The sequence below is a fragment of the Lytechinus variegatus genome, chromosome 8 (genome assembly GCF_018143015.1).
Source record: "Lytechinus variegatus isolate NC3 chromosome 8, Lvar_3.0, whole genome shotgun sequence".
In the NCBI taxonomy this organism is placed as follows: Eukaryota; Metazoa; Echinodermata; class Echinoidea; order Temnopleuroida; family Toxopneustidae; genus Lytechinus; species Lytechinus variegatus.
The window spans coordinates 17385993-17412661 of NC_054747.1; the positions used below are offsets into that span (position 1 = coordinate 17385993).

General features: G+C 40.4%; 1 protein-coding gene across 2 annotated transcripts in view; it reads right to left on the bottom strand.

Annotated features, from left to right (window-relative positions):
* Positions 1–489: 489 nt before the first annotated feature.
* The window catches only part of LOC121420075, a 37083-nt gene continuing 10903 nt past the window's right edge, over positions 490–26669 (bottom strand). The window contains exons 3-11 of one of the 2 annotated variants that reach the window (XM_041614602.1): positions 21039–21310; positions 20015–20261; positions 19584–19727; positions 18557–18619; positions 17852–17920; positions 16954–17148; positions 14910–14966; positions 11061–11135; positions 490–10185 (exon numbers count right to left, since the gene is read on the bottom strand). In XM_041614602.1, coding sequence (XP_041470536.1) covers positions 818–10185; positions 11061–11135; positions 14910–14966; positions 16954–17148; positions 17852–17920; positions 18557–18619; positions 19584–19727; positions 20015–20261; positions 21039–21310 — 10490 coding nt within the window. In that variant the 3' untranslated portion in view covers positions 490–817. The remainder of the gene's footprint in view (positions 10186–11060; positions 11136–14909; positions 14967–16953; positions 17149–17851; positions 17921–18556; positions 18620–19583; positions 19728–20014; positions 20262–21038; positions 21311–26669) is intronic. The other variant, XM_041614603.1, reaches the window with a different exon arrangement.

Consider the following 26669-nt stretch of genomic DNA (forward strand, 5'->3'; position numbering starts at 1 on the left):
CATTCAGCCTCCCATTTGCTCGCGTACAACAAGCTAAGTAGGCGTTGTACAATATGCAACATTGCACACTCAGCCTCCAATACAACAAGCTACATTTAAGTAGGCACTGTACGATATAAATTAATATGTGCACAATGATTATAGTAGATACTAAGAAATTGCTAAATTCTTAGCATAATTAGCAGCATGTTCTGCCATGAGATGAATTTTCAAGGTACATTTTATTACCAAAGCATAACCAATATGCCAATAAAGAGCTCTTCAGTGTTCATGATTTTAATTTTTTTTTCAGCTGGGTTTCTTTACCATATTTTTAACATTTGACTTGCATCAAAAGTACAATTTACAATGATATAAGAATTCACCTTTATTATTAGTGTTCAACATAATATCCTGGAATCACTGCTTGCTGCGATCACTTAAATTTTGATAAATTTAGCATTGATAGTAAGAATGCACTTTGTTAGTTTAATGATTTTTCCAAATTAGACAAACTTTTGTAAAGCATAATCAGTAATGCAACTGCCACATCACTACAGAGTCAACCTGTCGCTAAAGTCATACGAAAAATAAGAGCGCAGAATCAACTTAAGCTTCTTTGTACATAATATAAGATCAACAAGAACGATAACACAGTGCAATTAAATATGGCATGACGGCCGATGATTGTCTTTTCTGAAAATTTACATCAGGAGAAAGAGACAGAAAGAGGACAAAATTTAAAAAGGATGAAAATGTAAAATAAATCTATTTTTATCAAGAGGCAGCAGAGCAGATGGTGAGGTTGTTGCTTTGCGATCATTTACAGACACGACTGCTAATCAAGAGGTTCTTGTTTGATCTGCATCCCCATCCATTCCCGATCGTCATCCCCCATCCCGTCAACGAGAGGATCACCTAGATGGTTAGAATTCTCAAATCCAAAGTCCTCATTCTGATCTTCAGCAAATGCTTGTGCTTGAGCCTGCTCGAGCTCTGTGTCAGATCTTAGATCCAGATCCTCGGCCTGGCCAAAATCCACATCCTGCTCATAGCCCAGGTCTCCTCCGTTCAGGTCCAAATCGTCCATTGCTCCAGGACCGAATGGGCAAGACTCTTCATGCTCCAAGCAATCGACCTGGAGCTTGTATTCCTGGGCACAGAACTTACATTTGTAGAGACCTACTCCATGATGGACCCTCATGTGGTTTTCTAATCGGATACGTTTCCAGAAAGCTCGAGGACACTTGGTACATTTATGCTTCTTCTCTGGGACCTTGATCTTTATACCCTGAACATTCTTTGGTGGAGGTTTGCTTCCTGTATCCCCTTCCTTGAGTTGGGCAGCAGCCTTTCGCCCAAGAACATGGAAGGCACAAGAGTCTCTCTTGATGTGTCGGACGAGGTGGTGCCGTTGGGTGAAGGCAAAGTTGCACTTGTCACATCTGTAGGGCCTATAGTCCAGCTCACCTCTTGAAAGGAGGGCAGACTGGTTAGTTGGTGATATTGATCTTCCTGTCAGCAGAGATTCCAATCGAGACATTGGCTGGCCAGAAGATGATGATGGCATTAATGACGGAGAGAGAGGAGCCTCAAGACGTTGCTGCAACAATGATGGTTGCCTTTGATAGGCAGCTCCATGGTGCAGATTTCCTTGGCTCATTATACTTGTTATAATTGGCCCCTCATCATCTGCAATATGATTTACTCCTCCTCTATCTGCAGTATAATCCCTTTCAGGTTCTTTGGGTTTCAAAGGAACTCCATGTTTGAATAGCATATGCCTTGACAAACTTGACTGTTGTTCGAATACAGCATTGCAAATGTTACATACAGACATCTTGCTGAGATCTTTAAGAGGTTGTTTGCTGGTGCCTGATGCCTTTGAGTAGATCTTCCTGTGTGCTTGACGCTCATGAGCCATGCAGAGTCCTTTCAGCCTGAATGCTGAAGGGCAATATCTGCAACGGAACAGTTTCTGTTTTGGACTTGACTTTTGCTCAACAGACTTCTTGGTCAAAATGGCATCAGATTGAGACTTGTCAGATACCCTTGGATTGCTACTTGGCAATACCTCTGTTACTTGTTTTACCAAGGTCTCTGAGTCGGGCATTTCACCAACATCCGAAGCTGCAGTAAACACACTTGAAGCAGAAGTTACAACACTGGAAACTGATGTCAAAACAGATGTTGATGTACTTGGCACATTCTCTGAACTGGGTCTTCTTTGAGAACTTAAACCAGATACAGAAAATATACCTGATGAAGAATGTAACCTTGAATCTGATGATGATGGTTTTTGAGCTGCAAGATTTGACACTATTTTTTCCAGTCTACTGGCAGATGAAGATTGTCCTTCTGGTCTTCTTGTTTGCTGCAAAATACTTGGCAGTATGCTGTCTGACGTGTCAGGAAGCAAGGCTTGATAATCTCCAAGAGCACTATCCTGAAGAGATCCGAGATCATAGTTGTACTCTGGTTCATCCACAGGTTCTGGTTTTACCACCAGGACTCCAGAGGCTGGTCCATCCTGTAGGACCTTCTCAGGAACATATGGCACTAGAGGTTCTACTGGTTCTTCAAGACCAGGTTCTATCTTTACCCTGACACCCTGCCCATCTTCTGGATTCAGCCTCCTGTTGAACTCTGATGACAACAGTTGCAGGAGCATCTCATTCCAGTCAGGATGGTTTTGCTCATGTTTCTTCTTCTCCTCTGGATTGGAGAATCTAAGAGGACACTTGGTGCACTTGAAGAGCTTGTGATATATATGTTCATGGATATGGATGCATAACATCACAGATGAATTGAAGTAATTACCGCATACTGGACAGGCTTGAGGTGCTTCTGTGGCAGGGTTTTCCTTCTTTTTAGGGCATCCGAAGCGGGTATGCTCTTCCAACAGAGACTTCTTGGTGACTGAATACCCGCAGTCCCTACACATATATATCGCCGCTGTTAATTTTGCTGGAGAAGCAGAAGGCTTAGAATGTTCCCATTTCATGTGTTTAGCATAGTTTGAGAGGGTTTTGTAGCCCATACCACACTTGGCACACACGTGTGGTCTATCAGGTGATGGTATGTGATACTCAAGATGGATGCGTAGTTGACTTCTTTTGACAAAGCTCTTATTGCAGTGATGGCAGATATGCCGCTTTACCTTTCCACTTTGCGAAAGCTGGGGTTGTTGCGGTACCATCTCTTCTGGTGCTGCATCCAACTCTGTACTACTGTTGGTCAGAAGATTATTTTTCTCATCCAATAGCCTCTTTCTTTCCTTTTCTTTTGCCAGTTTGATACACTGAACATTCATGTTGACATGCTTGGTTAAATGCTGCTTCGTACTATAACCAATCTGACATCGCTCGCATCTGTAGGGCTGATTCTCCCAGTTGTCGTGCACTTTCATGTGTGTTTCGAGATGAGGTTTGGCAAGGAATTGGTAGTTACATATGGGACAAATCAAATCTCTGTTACTGTATCCTAGCCTGGTGGCAGCACTCATGGTGCCTTCAACTCCTTCTACTGCATCAGATACCTCATTTCTTTGGTCACCTCCATCACCACCTTGCTGACTCGTCTCCACTTCTGGAAGGTCATCTACAAACTTGCAAGTCTGTTTCTCCAGGTGCTCTACCAAGTCACTCTTAGCTTCAAATTTCTCCTTGCAACGAGGACATCTGACCTCATTCTGATTACCCTTTCCCCATGGGTGAACAACATTGCAGTGCCTGTGATAGTCCAATAATCTAGTATAACCCAAGGTACAGATCTTACAAACATATGGCTTTGTGTGGGCTATTGTATGAAGTCGTGTATGCTTGCGTAGATGGATGACTGTCATGAAGGCGAATCCACAGGTCTGGCATACAAATGGTCGGGCCCTATCAGACTTGTTTGTTCTATTGTGAACAGGTGTTCGACCAGCTGCCATAAACCAACTGCCTGAACTAGTAGGAGATTCTTCCACTTCAGGTAACTGATGGGTTTCCTCTGTCTTGTCTCCTCCAGAAAGATTCTCTTCATGACTTTCTTCTAAGGTTTCAACATTCACTTCAATATCCTCCTCTTGCTTGATTGCAGAAGGAGAGAAGCCCTCTTGGGGTCTGATAAGGCCAAGTGCATGGCGTCGCAAGTGCTTTTCAAGTTCACTAGGTCTTTTGTACCTCTGGTCACATTGGTCACAGCAAAACTTCTTGTCAGCACCAGTTTCCCTGACAATACTCCTACCACAAAAGTTGATGACATCCCTTTGATAGCCACCATGATCCTGACGAACGTGTTTGGTGAGCATGATCTGATTGCTGAAAGGTACGGAGCAAATCTTGCAAACAAATGACGAGGTCCTGGAGCACCGTTTCATGTGAACTAGATAGAGACTCTTTGTACGGAATGCCAACCCGCATCTCTTGCAGCGATCTGAGGTTGACTTCTTTCTCGCATGCGTATCTGGTCTGAATCCCGGAGCTCTGCGGTGAATCTGTACGTGCCTTTCTAGATGGGCCCTTGAGTAGCAGGCCAGTCCACAGGTCTTACAAGAGAATGGTCTTGAATTCGATACACCAAGTTTGTGAACCCTCTCATGTCTCCAGACAGAGGATCTGTCCCTGTAGGTGGCAGGGCAATAACGGCATTTATGCAAAGTCTTTCCCAAGCTGTCCTGCAGGGTGCTTATATCTGGTTTAATGTCTCTTGGTGGCTGTTGAGATGATCTTGATGAACCTTCATCGCCATTATCACTGACGTAGTGGTTGACTCGACCCCGATGCCTAGACAGGCCAACCATTGTATTATATCCAATTTTGCAAATCTCACATTTGTATGGCTTATTAGCACTCTTAGCATGGACACGCAAGTGCTTGTAAATTCCTGAAGAGTCAGTGAAGTTATCACCGCATATTGGACACTTGTAGGTTTTCATTCCTGTACGTATTGGTTTCCTAGTATCAGTTCGTACGTGCTCTTTGGGATCTTGATTATGAACGCGGACTATATGCTTCGTCCGTTCCTTGATACTCTTGAATCCAAACCCACAGTGGGTACAGCGGAAAGGCAAGTTGTCTCCAGTCTCGTGCCGTTTCCGATGCCTGTTCATGTTGCATCTCATGGTGAAGGTATCTCCACAGTACTTGCATGAGAAAGGTCTTGCTTTGAAAGGAGACCTGACAGATCTGTTCGGAGAACTGACCGAAGGGGACACTGGCTCTGGGGTAACCTTCAGGCTATCCAAAATCTCAGCCACAGGTTCATCTGCTACATTGTTTGAAAATCTGTGATGGGCCCGTTTTAAGTGCTTGGTCATGTTACCAATAGAGTAGAATCCAAGGCCGCACTCTACACAGCGGAAGGGTTTTCCAGCACTCTGCCTGTGAAGGCGCATGTGCTTGTATAAGGTAGTCTTCAGTCGAAATCTGTCACCACAAGTTGGGCATGGAAAGGGTCTATCTGTCATTCTCAGGAAAGCTTCTCCACTACTTTCACTTACATCTGCAGGCAATGCCCCAAGTTCCTTTGGTTTCACTACAGACTGTCTCGGGGAAATGCTATGGATCTGAATGTGGTCATCAAGGAGATGCTTCGCTTTGAACGTTTCACCGCACAATCTACACCGGAAAGGCCGTTTGGTCTTGATATCTATACTCTCGGAACTTTCCAGTTGAGAATATTTCGAGACAGGATCGGACTGTATCGGAGTCCCTGGTTGGCCAGTGTGGACCCGTTGATGCTTCTTCAAGTTAGTAGAGCTTATAAACCTACACTCGCAGATGTCGCAGACATGGTTACGCTCATCCATTTTATCATGGCTATGCACTTTGGTATGTGTTGTCAGCGATCCTTTGGTTTTGAAAGTGCACGAACACTGCTCACAAGAGAATGGTCTTTCTTCTGCCCTTGGTGTCGTTTGCTCATTTTCTGTATTTAGAAGGAAACCACTGCTTTCTGGTGTTGCCGGAAGCTTTGACGGTGACTCATCGCTTTTGCTCCCTTTGATACGGTGAGAGTGCATGTGATTAGATAGGCCTGATCGCCTCATGAATCTCATGAGGCAAATACTACACTGATAAGGCCTCTCCAAAGTCATGTCTACTGATCCTCTTAGTTCTTCCTCCCAGACAAATTCGACGTCTGGGTGAACTCTCTTGTGATTGCTGACACCGGAACGTCTTGTGAAAGTTTTCATACACACCGGACACTGCAAGCCTTTTATAACAAATACCTTCTTGCTACCGTTCCGGAAAATATCTGGTGTTTTCACAACTTTGGTTTTCTCCCATTTGAAGCCAAAGTTCAGTTTGGAATGGGACCTTTCATGGATGGTAAGGGATCCTCTGTGCTTGAAGCCAGCATTGCAGAACTTGCATCTAAACATGGACTGAGAAGATATGGACTGGGTATGAACTGCCAGATGTTTCATCAGCTCTTGCTTGGTTGGGAATGAACTTCCACACTTTTGGCAGTCATGGGAAACTCTTCTAGAGGTTGCTTGTGGACCATGAATCTGACTGTGCTTGGTTATGCTGGTTTTAGTTTTTGCGTAAATCCCACAGATTTTACACTGGAAAGGGCGGTCACTAGACTTGATATGGCGAGGGATATGTTTCCTAAGGTTCCTTGCATACTTGTAGCTCGTACCACACTTGGGACACACATGGGGCCTTGCTTCCTTTCCACTCAAAAATGGTCCTTTATCTGTTGGTGCCACAGTGGGTTTCACTGGAAGATTTGTTGTGGATGTTTGAACTCTTGACTTCCTGCCAGGCATGTTACTCAGGATCTTCTTTGTCTCCAGGATATATTCTGGGGTATGAACCCTCATGTGGCGTGTGTGATTAGAAAGTCCTTTGAAGGCAGCTCCGCATTCAATGCATTTATACGGACGAGGAAACCTCGAGTGTTTTTCATGAACTCTTGAATGGCTCTCGAGACCCCAAAATGAGTCAAAACGTGCACCACATCTATGGCATACATGAACTTCAGCAGAAGGTGCATTAGTCTGAGGGGTACTGGGTGGTGGTGTTGTTCCTGGTTCTACTTTTATTTCCTTTTTGTTCAATGCACTAGCATCAATATCAGCTTGGTCAAGGCCATGGACGAATTTCAAATGCTTGGTACGGTCAGACTGCCTAATAAAGGCCAGATCACACAGTGAACACTTGAAAGGACGAGAACTAGAACCCTGACTGTGTTGTTTCAAGTGTACCGATAATGAGTAATTACTCTTGAATGATCCATCACACTTGTCACAGTTAAAACCTTCCTTCTTGATCTTGCCAAGACCTGCATTCGCTTTATTCCTTGAAGCCCGCAACTCCCCTGCATGTTTCTTCTTCATGTGACCTCGCCAAACCTCCTTCCGATTGAAGGACCATGAGCAGAATTTGCATTTGAATGGACGCTCTCCACTGTGGATGCGCATGTGCCTCCGAACATTGGCAACAGACGAGAACGTGGCACCACATTCATGACACATTAGCGGGTCCCTTGTCAGATTAGACTGGGAAGAAGCTGGAGACATCTGTTTTTGGAATGGCAGCTTTATTTTCAAGGTTTTTGAGCTTGAGCCTGGTGAATGTTGAGCAGTAGCTGCTTTAGGTTGGTTGGAAGCCATCAGCTGATGCTCATTAGGATGATGGCGAGAGGTATGCATAAGCAGGAGACATTTCCGACGGAAGCTCTTGGTACAGAAGCTGCAAGGGAATGGCTTCTTGAGCTTGTGCCTGAAGCGGTGATCCTTGAGATAAGCCCGCTTGGAAAAAGTCAAGTCACAGATCTCGCATTTGAAGGGCTTATTCGGGTCTTTGGATCTTGACCCTGGAGGATGTTGGTTCTTTATATGCTCATCCAGGTAGCTCTGTCTTACAAACCGCCTCTCACAGAAATCACACAGGAGTGGCTTCAGCTTGATGTGGGCTTGCATGTGCTTTTTGAGAGTGTAGGAGAACTGAAAACGTTTATCACAAACTTTGCAGGCATATGGCCGGTTCGAGTTAGAATCAGTGATCACATCAGGCTGAGAAATCTTCTTTTGGTCCACAGACTGATGCCGGTCAAGTGCTTTGTTGATCAACTCTTCATATTTCCCATCTAGAACACTATCTTCAACTGCAGAGGTGTCTGCCTCAGGGTGGACTTCTTTCATATGGCTAATAAGGTAGGTTTTTCTTGTGAATTGTCTTTCACAAAAATCACAGGGATACGGCTTCCCAAAATGTAAGAAGAGATGCTCTCTCAGCGAGGATTTAGCAGTAAATGCTCTGTCACATAATTCACAAGCGTAAGGTCTGTTCTTTCCATCATCAGGACATCTCAGAGGGACGACAGGCAGTGGGGCTATGGAGTCACCCAAGTCCTTGAACATTCCACCCCTTTCCTCATTGATGTCATCATTATGAGATTGTGGTTTTGTTAACAGATCTTCAAGAATGGATGCCTTGGATTCATTACCTTGCCCAGCATGGCTACCATCCAGGTCATTGTTTGCCCTCTGTCTGGGCTCTTCTGTTCTCCCGCGCCGTTGTTTGTGTGATAGCATGTGTCTCTCAGCATCATAGGCTCTCATGAAGTCCATTGGACAATAGCGGCAAGCAAAGGGTTTGTAACCCCAATGGACATAGACATGTTCCAGGAGATGTGCTCTCTGCTTGAGCTTCCTTTTGCAGATCACACAACCCCAAGGTCCATCCATGCTATGAATCTCTACATGAATTTGCAAGTGAGCTTCCTCAAGAAATGTTGAATCACAGAGTTGGCACTTGAATGGTCGCGGTGACCTCATCTCTTCAGGATAGGTGCCTGCCTCTGCAGACATTTCATCTATACTTGCACTATCCTGAGAAGAAGCAACAGAACTTGCAGATATACTCGATGTACTTCCATAGAATTGGTGAACTTTAGAGTGGCGTTCTAGAACTGACTTAGAAGGGAAACTCTGGCTGCAGGTGTCACATTTGAACTCCGACTGCTCACTGGATTTTTTTAGAGTGGAGTATGCTTGACCACTGATTGATTCCTGTTCCTTCAGCTTCTCTCTATCAAAAAATTCCATGTCCACATCAGACACTGAAGCAGAACCATCAAACTGATTCTCTGATAGAACTAATGGGGGTGGTGGGGGCTTCCGAGCAGCACGGATTAAGTTCTTATGATTTTTCTTTATATGCACTTTCAACTTTTTGTTACGCATGAAGCCTTTTGGACAGTAGGGACACACAAAGGGTCGATGGCCAGTGTGGCTGTACTCATGTTCTTTCAAGCTGGACTGACTTTTGTATGTTTTTCCACATGTACCGCAGAAGAATGGCTTTTCTTTATGATCTACCTCATGCTGCAGAAGACTTTCCTCACTAATAAATGACACAAAGCATATCGAACACTGAAATAAAGGATGCGACTTCTGGTGTTCTTCAAGAGCCTCTTTGTTGTGACATGCCTTCCTACAGATGTTGCAGATATATTGCCTCCATGCCTGTTGAGACATTCCATCTTCAATCTTCCTACCAGCCGAGGGGTCGACCAGACTGTCATCCTCATCTCCAGGAATAACTTCCACTATTTCTTTCTCAATGTTCACATTGGCATCGGAGTTGAATCCTCCAAGATGAGAACCAGTTTGCACTTGGTCAATATCTGCGGTGTCATCTTCCTGAATGAAGTCTCCAACGGTTGAAATTGTGGCAATTTGCTCACTTTCTATTTCTTCGACATCATCCTCCTTCGCATCTTGATCTGGATTTGAAGAAGTCAAATGTTCATCAATAGCCATGATATCATTGTCTTTAAAGGCCCCTTCCTTTGCTCTAGTTTCATCCACATCCTCAGAATCAATTACCTCTACCGCATCACCGGCTTCATTTACAGTTGTCACTTTTCCAGGAACTGGGCCAAATTTGTCAAATATGTTACTAGTCCTCGCAGTACCAACATCATTGCTCTGGTCTTTCACCTTCTCTCCTTTTGTTTCCTTTGAGTTCTTCTTTATCTCTTGAATAGTCCTCTGCTTCTCTTCTTTACTGCTGCCAACCTTTGTCTTGGACCCCTTGTCTTTAGGGCTGGAGGAAGCTGTTCCATCAGCAGAATTTTTGGTAGAAGCCTCTTTCTTGTTCACTGGTTTACCTCCTACAGTGTGACGAGCAGCAACATGAATCTCCAGGAGTTCCTCTTCATCAAAGAGTTGTCCACATTCATGGCAGAGATGCCACTCGAGTTCTGAAATACAGGGTAGATGAAGAAAGTGAGACAAATAGATGAAAAAATTCATATAGAGACTGTTTGCAAATTTTAAGTAATACTTTGTGTTTTCTTTACGAATGGTAAAGGTAATATCACATGTCACAACAGGATAATTTACAGCAAACAAGCAGATCAATTTTTACAAGTTTCGGCATCTATGTCAATCATTCACCTCATACATTCTGATGCACAGTAAAACCTGTCTTTAATGGCCACCTAATTGCCTTTCTTTTGAAATGAATAAGTGTTATAGAACCAGTTTCCATTGGCCACTATTTGAGTTCAGAGGACCCCAACACTTTTGGCGATGAATGTGTAATATAAAAAGCCCATGCCTCATTATTTCATGACTTTTTTTTTCTTTTTTTCAAGTCTAGTGCACCCTTTGAGACTATATTTGTATTCAAGTAATGATCACTTAACCTGAAAATAGAGGGTTTTCGCATTTACTATGGGAAAACTCTCTACACAGCATTAATTCCTTTGATGCAATTCCAAATGGAATTAAAGTCAGTGGAGAGCTGAGAGGCTTTTGCACCGTACAAACAATTGCAAAATTGTTGTTGTCCAGAGTAAAGAGATTTTAATGCTGTCCCAGTCCACTAACTTTCGAAAAAAATCTCTCAGTTCTCCATTGCAAATTGACTTGCAATTTCAAAGGAATTGGGGCATTGTAAAGTTTCCCCATGGTAAATGCAAAAAGTCCTGAATAAAGACCTTCAAATGCAGTTAATGCTCATTGTAAATATAACTGTATGACTTTACTGCCAAAATCACTTAAACAATTTAGATGATTCAAAGTTAATATATGATTATAAATCAATAAAAGTGAATACATGAAAGAAATTTACCATTCTCATCCTGTTCAGGTGACTGTTTCCCACTGCTTCCTTTGACCTCATCATCATCTTCACCATCATCAAGATCTGTAAAAGTACAAGGAGAAAAGGAAATCAGGTCTACCATATTTCAGAAGTGTGCATAGTTAACATTTGAAATAAAGCTGAACAAGTTAGAATAACATTATCAGTATTATGCCTTTTAGAATTTTACCAAGTAAATTGACATTTTGTCTTTTCCCCATCGTGTATATGGTTGAATGTCTTAGTTGTTCCGGGACATCATTAGCAGAATATGGTAGTGGATAAAGAATAGACTAAATCATCATTATACCAAATCTACGAGAGGCAATGTGGGTTTACTATAAGGTGTTAGGCAAGGATCTAGTTGAAGCTGACATTAAGACAAACTTTGCCCTCCTTGGCCTTGGACAAGTCACAAAAGTCTATGGGAGAATGTTTTCTCCAGCCGCCTTGTTGCTCAGAAGGGCCGTCCGCTTCTACATCCCAGGAGGGCATTTCATAAAGCTGTTCGTAAGTTCAGAGTGACTCTAAGAACGACTGGTGAACCTTTCTTGTGCACTTAATATTTGCCAATGAACATTTAGTGGTGAAAATCATGTACCACAAGAAACGATCACCAGTCGTTCTTTCAGTTGCTCTTAATTTACGAACAGCTTGATGAAACGGCCCCTAGTGTTAGATGACCCGGGAATTATGCTACAGCCACACTGGTAAAACCCACTCCAGACCCTGGGGGGCCACTTCCATTCACGAGTGGATACCATGCGCGACCATGGGGTCTCGAAAAGCAACCTAAACACGTAATTTCCATATTCTGAAAATGCACCCCTTAACAAGTATTGGCGAGTGAAACCCTACCCTTAACAATTATTGGAAACAAAATGATGCTCTTGGCAAATATTCCGTGATATGAACCCCTAAACAAGTACTGGAATGTTTTATTGTTACGGGTCCTTCGGTCGTCGGCTTTACCTTATTTGGTTTAGTACGACCACACCTTCTACACCTCGTGCAGTTCGGACTCTAAACACGAAGTGTTGGGGCAAAACGGACATCCTTTATAAAACATTTCAATTTTGCTTTATCATCCCCGCAAATTCGACCCTAAACATGTAATTTTCCAAGCGAAATAGATACCCTTTTAAAATTATTTTTGTGTTTTTGACACCCTTATCACGTTACGTACGTACGTGCCCTATCGTGAAAAAGACATTCTTTTTACGTGTTTTGGGGTCGCGCATGGTATCCACTTGTCAATGTAAGTGGCCCCCCCCCCCCCCCCCCCGGGCTCCAGACTGACAAGGCTATTACTGTATTTTGTTATCAATGACATAATATCAGTTGACAATGAGTCAGTTTGGAGTAGATTTCACCATAACACACTGGTGAAACAGACTCGAGACGGACCACAGATTTTACGTTTTTACCAATGACAGCCTATCGGTCAGTTTGGAGTTGATTTCACGGTTACACACTGGTGATACCGACCCCAGACCGACAAGAATAAAACATCGCCAATGACGAAGTGTCGGTTGGGAGTATATTTCACCGCTACATATTGGTGGAACCTGCTCCAGTCCAACCATTGTTAGTAATGACATACCATCAGTTGGTTTGGGGTAGATTTCACTGGTCAGTATGGCTGTAGCATCAGATCAAATGGTTAGCACCAAAATGGCTATAAGATCTATTCAGGGGGGCCATTTCATAAAGCTGTTCGTAAGTTAAGAGTGACTGGTGATCCTTTCTTGTGGTAAAAGATATTCACCATTAATCTTCATTGGTGATTATTTAGCGCGTAAGAAAAGTTACCCAGTCGCTCTTTAAAGGAGAATGAAACAATTGGAACAAGATAGCTTGTGTGAAAACAGAAAAATCAAAGAAACAGATCAACGAAAGTTTGAGAAAAATCTGACAAATAATGAGAAAGTTATGAGCATTTGAATATTGCGATCACTAATGCTATGAAGATAGCAAATTGGCAATGCGACAAAGATGTGTGATGTCACTTGTGAACAACTGTCCCCATTACTTTAGTATCTATTACACTTGAATTGCCTCTTTTGTCACATCTATTAATAAATCATGTGTTCTTTCTACATGAGGGCATGTAATACATATTTTTTAAGAATACATCATGGATAAAGAGTTTGTATCATCATAAGAAAAAGCAAAAATAGACATTTTGAGGGTATTTTATAGTCCACCAAAGGGAAAGTTGTTCATCAGTGACATCACACATCCTTGTCGCATTGACAATGGGAGGATCTCCATAGCATTAGTGATTGAAATATTCAAACGCTCATAACTTTCTATTTGTCCGATTTTTCTCAAACTTTCTTTATTCTTATTCTTTGATTTTTTTTTGTTTCTACACGAGCCTATTTGTTCCAAAGGTTTCATTCCCCTTTAAGTTCGCTCTAAACTTACGAACAGCTTTATGAAACACCGACCAGGGGGCCTGTAACAAAAAGCTTAACCATTAAGCTGATATTGACACTTGATTACTGTGATCATTATCAGCAATCAATCGTGAAATTTGCTCTACGATCAATCACTGAGTTTTGTGTCAAGAGCCCCATATGTCCAACCTGCCCACTTGGACACCATGCGTGGGTGAGATATAAACGTAGTGCAAAATAAGTATAATCATGAGATTAGCTTGTGGTTTAGAGACATGTCCAAGATATTCTGTGCCCGATACATATTGCTGTTTCCAAATATCAACCAATTTTAAAAGAAAAAAAATTATTTAAAAGAATGGTTGAAACCATGTACATGTATATTTAACATTGAGCAGAGCAATTTCTTTCATTAACCCTTTGGAGAATGGATAATTTGGCTATAATGCTATATACGTTTTCCATAGACACCAGCTCCCGTATATGCACAGGCTCATTCTCCAACAGGTTTATGAGAAGGCAAAGAGATGGCTTGGACATGCCTTGAAGTATGTCAATGTGTATTGGTAGTGGCAGAATTATCATCTAAATATAGATTCTAAAGCATGCAGTCTATCACATGGACATAAAATCATGCATAAATTTGTTGAAATATACTTGAAAATCATGCAATGTACCTAGTGCTAGAAAAATATCAATTTAATTATCCTTCTAAACACCAAGATTGGGATGAATAGGATCATTGGATTGAAGACTGATGTTAGCACAAAATTTATGACCAACTTTCAAATTGTTAGAAGTTTAATATCAAATTGTATAAAGAGGTTTAATTTCTGAAAAGTAAAAACACCCTTACAAGTTTACAGAATATTTTTTAGAAGCGCTTCAAGAAACACTTTATGTGATTTTAACTACAGATCAGACTTTTGCTACCTTTTTTCTTTGGTTAAGGATTTCACAGATAACAAGACTTTCTGTAAAAATCTGTGATAAATCATTCACAAAATATTCCGAGAACCTAATCAAAGCAAAATGAGCGAATAATTCAGATAATTTTAAACATTTCTGTAGTATTTCAAACTGTTATTGATTTTTTTATCTATCTTTTTCTTTTAAACCTATTTTGTTCTTACACTCCTTAATACATGTATAGATTTTTATTTATTATGTTATTTTATTCATTTATCTTTATTATTCTATTTTTTTTGGGGGGAGTACCCTTTCACAAATTGTTAGTTTGGTAATATTTAGATAAGTTATTAAATGAAATTAAATAGAATATCACATGTATTCTATCGCATCCATCAACCCTTCATATAATGATGAATGGGAATAAATCAAGGTATAATTTCTGTTCAAGGACATATTGACAAAATGTTAGTCTGGTATTTGAAGTGTTAACAGGAGTATCACATGCATTCAGCATTCAGCTCACCTATTAACCCCTCCGCCCAATCTTGTACATCTTCAAACCACGTGCACACCACAGGGTCTGAACCAAGAAAAACAGAAGAGAAGAACACGGCATTAGGATCTCTACAAAGCATGAGAGACGGAGACATGCTGACAAGCCAGATTATCATTCTACAATTGGGACCCATCTTACAAAGAGTTATGATTGATCCAATCAATCGTAATTCTACGGATATCCATCAGTGTCATATTTTTGTCTACAAGAAATTTGCCTGATGCCCTTTGTAAACAAGGAGAAGCACAGGGAATTTTCAATAAAAATATAAAATGAATGACTATACATCATAGTTAGAAAATACTTTGAACAAACATGAATAGAAATTGACGTTGCTGGCCGTCCATAGTTGCGATTAATTGGATCAATCGCAACTCTTTGTAAGATGGGGCCCAGGGACCTATTTTATAAAACATGTTAAATAACAAATATGCAGTTTTAAAGCTCCTGAGATCATTCGATTTCATTGGCTGATGGTAAGCTTGTTATGGATCAGTTATTATAACGAGTCTTTCAAGAAGCAGGACCAAGGACTCTCTCTCGTCCAGTCTGGCCCACTGATCTGGATACTACATTTTACATTGAGCTGCTTTGGTGGTCCTAAGAAGATGGTGGGAACCGGCTTCAGTCCATGCCGCTTGACCGCCTATCCAGTTAGTATACACAGGGCTCGACATTAGCAGTGGCCCGGTGGCCCGGGGCAACCAAAAATGAGAGTCGGGCCACCAAAATTTTGTAAAAGCCAACACTTGGTGGCCCGGTTGGGCTACCAAATGTTTGATAAATTGTAATGTTTTCTGTTGTTTTAGGGCCACCGAAAATGTGAAATTGATGATTTTGGTAGATTGTTTGGGCCACCAAGAAAAAAAGTTAGTGTGGAGCCTTGGTATACATATCAGTGGTTCATGGACCAGTCATTAGATGTGTGGAGGCCTTTAGCTCTTGGGGATTGATTGGCATGGGGGGTGGGTATTGTGTCTCCCTCTATGACTATGTGTACTGTGTAGTCTATGCATGATTGCTTTATGGTAGGTTACAAGGTTATGTGAGACTGATTTTGTGTCAAATTTAGAATAATCTGTCGCTGGCAGATCTAGGCAAAATTTACATTATACTATAAAGTGCAAATATTTTTAGCATAGGCAAGTGTTCACATGCAATTTTCATTGAAAAGACTAAAAAGAAGTCTGAAATAATGCATTTACAATGAGGTAAGAAAATTTTGTATATTATCATTTTTGAATTGAACTAAATCAAATGTAAAAAAAATATACATATAATGCAAATATGAAAATGAAGCTTATAAATATCTAACAGGACTAAGTATAAAGAAGAGAATGAGTCATGCAATTTGTATGTGAAAACACAAACAAGGTTCAAATTCTATATAACACACAGGGAAAATACAAAAAGGTCAACAAAATTTACCCATAAACCAACAATTGGCAATACATTAGGTTGCAAACAAAACAAAAACAATGCTAAAAAATACATCCTCAAGCTTATGGACTTCCACTCTTTGGACCAATATGCAAGAGTGCTTGTCGATCTGTCTAGGGCATCTCAAATCATACTTGAGATTTTTGGGTACTAACCATAAGTTGTATTTGACTCGGTGCGATGTGAGACAACCTACTTCGTATTTTGATTGTGGAAGGTGACATGAGGTGCATTTCATGAAGACTTTTTTCAGTGATATTCATCAACAGGTGATCCAAGCTACTGGAAATCACAGCATCTGATTGGCATACATAAATCTTCATGAAAAACTCCCTGGTCTGACATATATCTGAATCAAAAAAAACCTGGGGGGTGTTTCAAGGTACCGGTAGTCACTGACTTTCACTGAATAATTCTCTCTCAGCTAAGTTGGTGAAAATCACAGAATGCTTTTTTTTCATGAAATGCCCTTGTTTTATGAATTCTTTACTCATGATGAGTTACAAGCTAAAGTTGTGAGCTGCTGAAATAATGCAATTTTATCTCAAGTGGCTTTGGCAATTGTAGTTACCTGGTGCAGCCTCTGTGTCTCCAAGGTCATCATCTGAATCAGCTTTCAGAGACCAGGTGGTATGCTTGCTGCTGCCGCTACCGGCAAACCCGACATCATCATCATCCTCCTCGTCGCCATTGTCCAGCAGGACCAAGTCTTCAGAATCTTTCTTTGGAGTACCTGGAGCCTTTGAAGGTTTGGTGGATTTGATAGCTGCAAGCAGAAATGAAAGGATATTCAGCTTTCACAGTGATTAGAACTTTAGAACAATGGACAGAGAAAAGGGACAAGAAATTCATCAACCTCCTCCTTCTTGTCGTCTCGTAGGACCAAGTCTTCAGAATCTTCCTTCGGGACAACTGGACCCTTTGAAGGTCTGGTGGATTTGACCCGAGTGCTTAGAATTTTCAAAAGAATTAAGGAAGAGGTAAAGAAGAAGACATTCAGTGTGAGCATTGCTAATAATCTTCATAGATATATGTATTTTAGGCAAGTTTGAAATGTGTTCAATATAGCCCCCTCCCATTTCTCCCCCCCCCCCCCCCCCTTCCCTCTCTCTTTCTCTGAGATGATGGTAATGAACACTGTAAAGCCTAATACCACAAATACACTGTTCAACATTTTAAAATCAATATCACTGACAAGGTCCTTACCAGAAAGTTTATAACACAATACAATGTTTAGGAACTATTCCAGTCAATAAATCTTCTGAGGCTTTATATAGATAGAAAACAAAATGTCACTCGGTCTACTTTTTGCTTGATCTAATCCCTCATAAATGGCAATTATACTAAGTGGGTTTAGACAATGTGTAGTGTATACCAGCCGGCAATTACACCAATGTGGTATGTGACTGTATTAGAAGTGGACCAACTGCTTGGAGACCAACTGAATATAAACTGGGTGAAAGACTGACCTCTTTGAGTTGTTGAAGAACCTAGTCTTGACTTCCGACTTGCAGCTTTTTCTGTTGACGTATTGGGACCTGAAAAGCACCATTCACAATATGTATTAAGGATGGCAACCTTGATATCTAGCACAGAAAAGTGGATTTTTGACGGTAAACTGCTGATTCATCTATTACCAACTCGTCCACTCCTCACATGGTCTACCTTCATGTAGTCTAATGCCATTCCTTCCATCAACATTTTATCTAACAGCCATTTGGTCCCATAATAACCTTGTCTAATCACCAGTTCGTCAAAGACCATTATGTCTTATAGCCAGTTGGTCTAATACCTAATTTTTTTTCATTCATTTCCTGCAATTAAAACTTTAGTCCAACTAGACCAAATGGTATATGGACTTAATGGCCATTGGACTAACTGGTTATTAGACGAAATGGTGAGTGGACGAAATGGCAATTAGACTACATGGATAGTAGACGAACTGATGGTAGACCAAATGATAGTAGACGGGTTGGGAATTGGCATTAGACCAATAGGAAATAAACTGTTTTTGACGATGACCTCTACACATGTGGCCTTTTGACAAACATAAACATGGGAGAGACAACATGGCCGGGTACAAAATATCTGTAAAATACCACGAGATGTCACCTCAATGTATGAAGTACTATTTAAAAGGTATTATTATCATTATCATCTTGGGCAATACTTACTTGTGTCAGTTTGGCTAATTGCTTTCTCCAGTAGGTCCTTGCCTTGCTTGACTGATTTCAAATCTAATTTTAGATACATCAAGAGCAGAAGAGAGAGAGGAAATTTATGTGTATTTTTTATTATGTGTATTTTGAGTTCTTGACAGACGTGTATCAATCAGGTATGATTATTTACGTCTGGGACCGACCTTTAACGTCACCATCCGAAAGACGTGATCAAGGCTCGAACCTCTGCATCAATTTGTAACTTCCCCACAGCTTGGATTACAGGCGCACGCCACAACGCCCAGTTAATGAATGTAGCATGGGGATATGACCGAGTAAACCTCCTCCAATTCTGAAGATTCTTGCAGTACAATAATAAAGGGGACCCTTATAATCACTTCAATATTCTTGGGAATTATTTTGTAGTGCTATTGATTAGTCCTTACAGTACTCTTTCCTGTGCTTGGGATTCACCCTTCTGCTATCAAATACTTCAAGTGTTCTTTAAATCTTAATTCTTACTCACGCCCATGCTATTTGTATGTCCTCGAACAAGAGCAGGCAATCAAGAACGCTTTAATGACCCTAGGTGTCGCACGTATCATGAAACACAAACATTGCAGGAGCCATTGCCATGAAATCCCAAATCCAAGTTTGACTGCAGACGAATTTGGTTTGGGTGCTCCTTTAATGGTAATTTCTACCTAGGGAGCTTCAAGTATCCCTAACAAATGAAAATGTATGCACTGACATAGAAACGTACCTGGAGGCTGTTTCATGAAGCTGTTCGTAAGGTTACGCACAACTTCATGCATGACTGGAACAAGTTCTTAGGTCATAAATCAATTATATAGGGATACCACATAGCACGAGAAGGATCACCAGTCATGCGTAAAGTGATTTGCATCTTACAAACAGCTTATGAAACACCCACCTGACCCATCGTGTAATCTATTCAAGGTGTGTTTATTGTTCTTTGGAAGCCCCCAGTTAGGACATTCGCAAGTTACAGAGCTCTGAAGTTGAATTCACCTATACTTACATTCAGAAACATCAGCATTCATGTTGTACGTGGAGGGGATGCCATAACGGCTCTGATGAACGTACTTCAGGTGACGACTCAGAAACTCAACAGACGTTAGTAGTTGGCCGCAGATGTTGCACAAGTGAGTGTCGCCGGTAGCAACTGGTGGGAAACGACAAAAAAGGATCCCGAAAGGGGTCATTACATGAGTATTATCTATAATACTGACTTCGCAGAATAACAGTCATTCTACATGTAGGGTCTGTGATATTAAACTATGTAGAGAATTCACTCGTCACGTAAATGTAAACTAGCATGGCTTTGGTCCAGCATATAAATCTTACATACATCATGTAATGCATTATAATCAAACTCGCTTCAAAAATGAAGTGTCACCTCTGTACTTGCAAAATGAAACAATGATTTTGATTATTAATGCAGTGGGCTACCTGTTGAAGGTTCCGTCTCTATGCCCAACTTTCTCCCGTACTCCTCTCCATAAAACGTCAAGAGTTCTGTACCAGCCTTGATAGGTTTGTAGGCAATGTAGAAGATGTCTTCACCATCCTGGTACGACCTCAGGTTCTGGTCTACTTCCTTGCAGGCGCAGTTGACGTAGCGCATCCAATTGCTCTTGGTCTCATTCCCAGCATCTATGCAATGGATGACCTCTCCTTGGCCTCCGTCACTTCTTATCTAAATTTTAAAAAAGCAAACAGTACAAGTATGCATGACAGTGATGATAGGCAACAGAATTGTACACACTTAAAACCCACTTAGCCCGTCACAAAACAGACTCCGGACAACTCCCGTATCAAATCTGGGGAGGTCAGGGAGAGATCCATGTAGACACCTTGGCATCAACCTTGGAGGTCCATGGACATCCATGAGGTCAATATGGCAGTTTTGTGGGAGGCTAAAAACATCCAGCATCATCCGTGGACTGCCATGTTAGCAGAGCAATCCAAGACGATCAATGTGTTGATCTGTATTGACACCCTGTTGATCTGCATAGACGAGGTTCATGGTCCGAGTAGGACCGTGTAGTTGCCATGTGTACAGCCATCAACGACCGTCGCACCTAATCAGGGGCAAAACCATCCCGGACCTCCCCACATCATGCCGTCATTGCCGTGTAGATCCTTGGGGATCTGTGTTTATATGTGACTGGGGCTTCATTAAGAAATCTTTTGTGATATCTTATCACCATACTGCCATATTTCTCATGTGAAGAGAAGAGCAAGACCTTCCTCCACACAAGCACTGATTTTCCTCAATTACCATGATTTAGACAATTCCGTGTTCACAACAGTTAATGCAATATTTGTTCACTTACAATTTCAATTAGTAAATATCATTTTCTATAAGAGATTCTTCTTGAAATTAGATCTGAATACAAGGTATTTATAAGGAATTCCTTACTGTTATTCCCCAAAACTTCACACTTGGAAAGATTTTCTTCAATCAACGTACCTCCCATGCATAGCCACTTTGGTAGCCAGTAATTTTGTCCACCTGCTCGCCTTGGTAGGGACCAAAACGTGTTCCTTCTTCAAAGTCTCTTCCTGCCCAGACACCTTGGCCAGCTCCTGAGATCCCGGAGTCACGGATCTCCAGTCCTTCAGGCAAGGTCTTGGTGGCTCGGCCAGGACCATCCTCAGATACCGCAGTATCAACGACAGTGCAGGCAACCTTTGGCTTGGTAGTCACTCTCTCAGGGATAAGATAAGCACTGACAGAAGTGCCTATGACGAAAAGGTCAACATTTTGTTACTAAAAACAAACTGAATTTTAAGGTAAAACAAACATAGTTCCTACATGTATCTAATAATATCCAGCTGTTTGGCTTTGTATCAAAATGCATTCTACACTACATGCAGCTTCATCAAATACATGTATAGCGGTATCAACGACAATGCAGATGACCATTGGCTTGGTAGTCTCAGTGATAAGATAAGGACTAATAGAAGTGCCTATTATGTATAAGGAAAAGGTCAACATTTGTTTTGTTATTGAGACTAATTTTGAATTTTAAGGAAAAAAACTTATTCCCTTATCTAAGAATATCCCACTGTTTAGCTTTGTACAGTGTTTTACATTACATGTAGCTCCAATAGGACCCTGATCAGATACAGCAGTATCAACGAGACTGCAAGTAACCTTTGCTTGGCTTGATAAACTGTAGTCACTCTCGGAGATAAGATAGGCAATGATGGAAGTGCCTATATTAATAATTCCACATTTTGCTAAAAAATTTCAAATTCATTCCCTTTATTTATCTACTCTTGTATCAATGTGTGTTCTACACTTGCTCAGCTAAGACCCTTTAGGTGAAGTCATATTTACTACACTGCAGGTATACTTTGGCTTGGTAGTCACTCACACAGGGATAAGATACATGTAGCTCTCATGGAATTGCCCAATGGAAAGGTCAACATTTATTCATCTTGCTAATAAAAACAAATTAATTTATTCCCTATAAAGATTTGGCTTTGTATCAAAGTGTACTGCACTAGATCAGCCAGGACCCTCTGATACAGCACTATCAATGACACTGATAGAGCGTAGATGACCTTTGGCTTGGAAATCACTCTCTCAGGGATATCAAGCACCAAAGGAAGTGCCTATGAGGAAAGGTCAGCATTCATTTTGCTACCATACACTTACATACATGTACAATGCATGTAAAGTTTGTCAAGACAAGATCCTTTATTGTACTATTCCAGAGCTACCAAGTCTCACGCATTATGCGTGAGACTCAAGCATTTTAGACTCTTGTTCATCCCCTGGAATCTCTGTCTCACGCAACTATCACAGCCTATCCCCATATTGTACACAATGTCTGTGATCTCACTCAGATTCACAGAAAATCTCACGCATAACTGGTCTTTGAACTTGGCATCTCTGATATTCCCGAAATCATAAGCTGTTTCATCCTTTTAATGGCATCAAAGTGTCTTCTACACTACTGCAAACTTTAACATTTGAAGCCCTAGCAGTACACACAGACAAACTTTTAAAAGCTGTTTATTCAAATAAAATGACAGAAAAGTGCAAAACCTGCACAAGCAAATGCTATGTGAGAAGGGGCCTGTTGAAGAAAGAGTTACAATGAAATGCAAATGAAAACAAAAATCAAACAACTTAATTTTCAACCAATGAAACATACATACATGTACTAGGGAGTTTGCTTGCTTTCATGAGTTGCACTTAACAGCATACTCTTTCTGCAACAGGCCCCAACATTAGCATAAATCTAAAGTTCTTTTTTTGGGGGGGGGGGTTAAACTAAAAAGGTGACTTACTCCAACACTACATGTACGTACATGTTATATCCATGAAGCTGTTCATTTATTTTTGTAGTACCTTCCTGAATGTAACTGTCAAAAATATACCAAACACTGTCAACAAAGACAGAATGTATCCCTTTAACACTTGGACTTGAACTGCATTGCGGTAAAACTCTTGAACTCAACAAATTCCTATAAAATTCTCAAGAAAATCAATCAAGATAAGACATGATAACCCCTCGTGCCCTCAAGAATGCAATTCAAGGAACACTGCTTGTAAATTGACCTTCAGACCAACAAATGATTCCTGTCAAGCAAACAAGCAGTACAAAGATAGCTACAAAAGATACGAAAGTGTATATAAAGACAAAGACTAAAATGGCTTGTTTGAAGGTTTGCATGGTGGCATGTACAATTGCTGATGTGGTTTACGGGACACCATTATGGGCGGCCATAAGTGCCAAAATTACCGATTTGAGAAATATATATGTACCGTTGAAAATAAACTAAAATGCAGAAATATATCTAAAAATAAAGAAATTTTTAAAATAATTAAGATAACAAAAAAATAGAAATTCACAGAATCAAACATTAGTGCAGAAATAAGGACAAACACAAAAACAAGACAATCGCAAAGAATAATAAATGATAAAAAAATACGTAGATAACCATATAATTGAACACAATCACAGAAATATAGGTTCATGCAGGAATAGAGAAAGACTGAGAAATGTAAAGACATTCATAGAATTAAATACAACTTCAGAAATATAGACAACCGCAGAATTGAAGAGAACTACAGGAATAATAGAGACGTCAGAAATAAAGACATTTTCAAAAATATAGACAGCCAGAGAATTGTAGACAACCTAATAAATATAGACAATCTCAGAATTTAAGAAAACTTCAGAAACATAAACAACAGAAATATAGACAACCTCAGAACACAAAAACTTCAGAAACATAAACAACAGAAATAGAGGCAACCTCAGAAATACAGACAACCGCAAAATTAAACAAAACGACTGAATTATAGTCCATCGCAAATAGCGCTACCTCGTCGAAAATAGAGACTGCAGAAATTCTGGAGAGCACAGAAATTCTGTAGAGCTGAGAAATAAAAGTACAGCACGTCAAACATACTGGAAATGAGAGGGCAATAGAGGGCGTACTACCACCACGCACGTGTATGATGCATGCATGCGATCGAGCATGTGCTATGGTTTTCATCGTTACCGGTATTTTGTATTACATTATCCCACTTGTTTTGGGATTTAATTTCAACCTCTATGGTTGATTACGTTTGTTGGGCCTGAACTTGGTAAAGAGGACTTCGTGAAACAGCGGACAAGTAGCTCACTATCTCCGATTCAGTCAAGAAGTTAGACTTATAACGGTGTTGAGAAACGGGCCCCATGATGTCTAATCTACGATGACCGGCGTGAAGTTGGTTGGATATTCGATATTCGATATTCAAACTGTGAAGTTGGTTGGATATTCAGGTTCGATATTCAAACGCGTGTGAAGTTGGACAGATATTCAATATTCGATATTAAAAATTAGGGGTTTTGAAAGCTAGCTAGGGGTTTAAAAGGTGGAACACGTCTCGGGCAACCATAAAATAGCTGGCTTGCCCTAATACGAGGATTTTTTAGGGGACAAAAGTCAGTGAATAAAAGGGTTGGAAATTTCTAATTTAATTGTTTTTTCAAGGGGCCCCCAGGGATATCCCGACGGCCTAGCCAGGGTAACCACCTATCCTAACTTGTAGAACTCGATTCGGGTAACAAGATAAACACCTGCTTGACCCGGCGCATGTACATTAAGGGGGCTCAAATTAACAAAATTAAAGGGAATAAAGGGCTATTTAGACCATTTTTTAATTAAAAAAAGTATTTTTTTCAAGGGGCCCCCAGGGATATCCCGACGGCCTAGCCAGGGTAACCACCTATCCTAACTTGTAGAACTCGATTCGGGTAACACGATAAACACCTGCTTGACCCGGCGCATGTACATTAAGGGGGCTCAAATTAACAAAATTAAAGTGAATAAAGGGCTATTTAGAGCATTGGGAACTACTGCCCCGACTTCCTCCCTATCTCTTAGTGCCGGCAATGGGAAGAGTAGAAAAAAAAACCAATAAGAAAAGGGAGAAAATGAAATAGAAGATATCATTTATTCTACTCTTTTATATTGTATTAATTATATTTGATTTTTTATACAAAATTATGAAAAAACAATAAAAACTTTAAAAGATAAAAAAATAGAAGAGAGAGAAGGGAAAGGGACTCGGAGAGAGCAAAGAAAAGGAGGGGGGAATATAAAGAAAAATAGGGAGAACGGAGAGGTCATAATAGTATGAACAGGATACTTTAGGATTGTGCCCCGAGCAACTTTGAGATTGTTTTAGACATGCATGGTGTGCAGAAAATGAACATCATATATCTTTCATCTTCCTTTCCTTTCTTTCCTTTTGTCATTTCTTTTTTGTTCCCAGTTTTAGAACTTTTTGGGGGCTTGGGGCAGTGTTATCGGATGGGGTCCGGAACAATAATGGCACAAGGGTTTTTATCCAATAAGGAGGCAAAATAACATTCTCGGTGGGGGGGGGGTGACACACAATTTCTTTAAATCGAGCGAGAAGTGCGAGCTAATTTTATTTCAAAAATAATGGTGTCCCTCCTGACTTGAAAAGCGACCTGTTAAGGACTAGCTGTTTGCATTAATTGGGTCATGAAGATAATATCTCACCAAATAGTGTGAGCGCGAAGGGATGATACCTGGACGTTCTAAGCACCTTTTTTGTCATCATGAACTGAATGGGTATCTAATTCGCTGAAAATATTTCAGTTATGAAAATTGTGGACACGCAGGATATGTATCTCGCTAAAACAAATAATGAAAACTCTAATGACATTGGATTTTTAAGACCCATGTAAATAGATAATTTACTTATTTCAATTATTAGTTACTGCGAGCGCGTAGCGCGAGCGACATCGTGAATTTTATATAATGACCTGAAAGATCTATGTTAGTGACCAAAATTGTCGGGAGCTAAATGCTAACGGTGAATGGATGAGAAAATTTTCAAAATTTTAAGAACAAAAAAAAAAGTCTTGGAGAATTATGACAATGCTTACTAAACATTTTTTTCTTCAAAATTTCGGGGGGTTGGGCAACTCACTGGGCCTCATCCTTTGGTGCCACCACTGGTCTGGGGCGGAGCCCCCGGAACCTCGTGATATTTTAAAACTTTGCAGATGGCCAACATTTTTTTATCATATCGCGGGTATATACACCACATATTATATTAAAGGGATGGTCCGGGCTGAAAGTATTATAGCTTAATAAATAGAGTAAAATTCACTTAGCAAAATGCCAAAAATTTCATCAAAATCGGATAACAAATTAAGAAGTTTAAATTTTAGCAATGTTTTGTGAAAACAGTATGGTCATGATATTCATTAGGTGGGCTGATGATGTCACATCTCCACTTGTTCTTTTGTATTTTACTATATGAAATTAGGTCTATTCAAATTTTTTTCCTCCAAGAGCTAGAAAAATTGGATTGTCCATTGATTTATTGCATTTGATATTATTTTATTGCTGCAACTTATTTCACTATAAGGGAGACATTATTCACACAAGTATGAAATAACGGGGAAAAAAATTATGTATTAACACGTTAAGAAAAATGAAAGTTGAGATGTAACATCCACAGCCCATCTAATAAATATTCATGATGATTGTTTTCACAAAATATTGCTAAACTTTAAACTTGTTTGTTTGTTTTATTTCATAACAATATAGATAC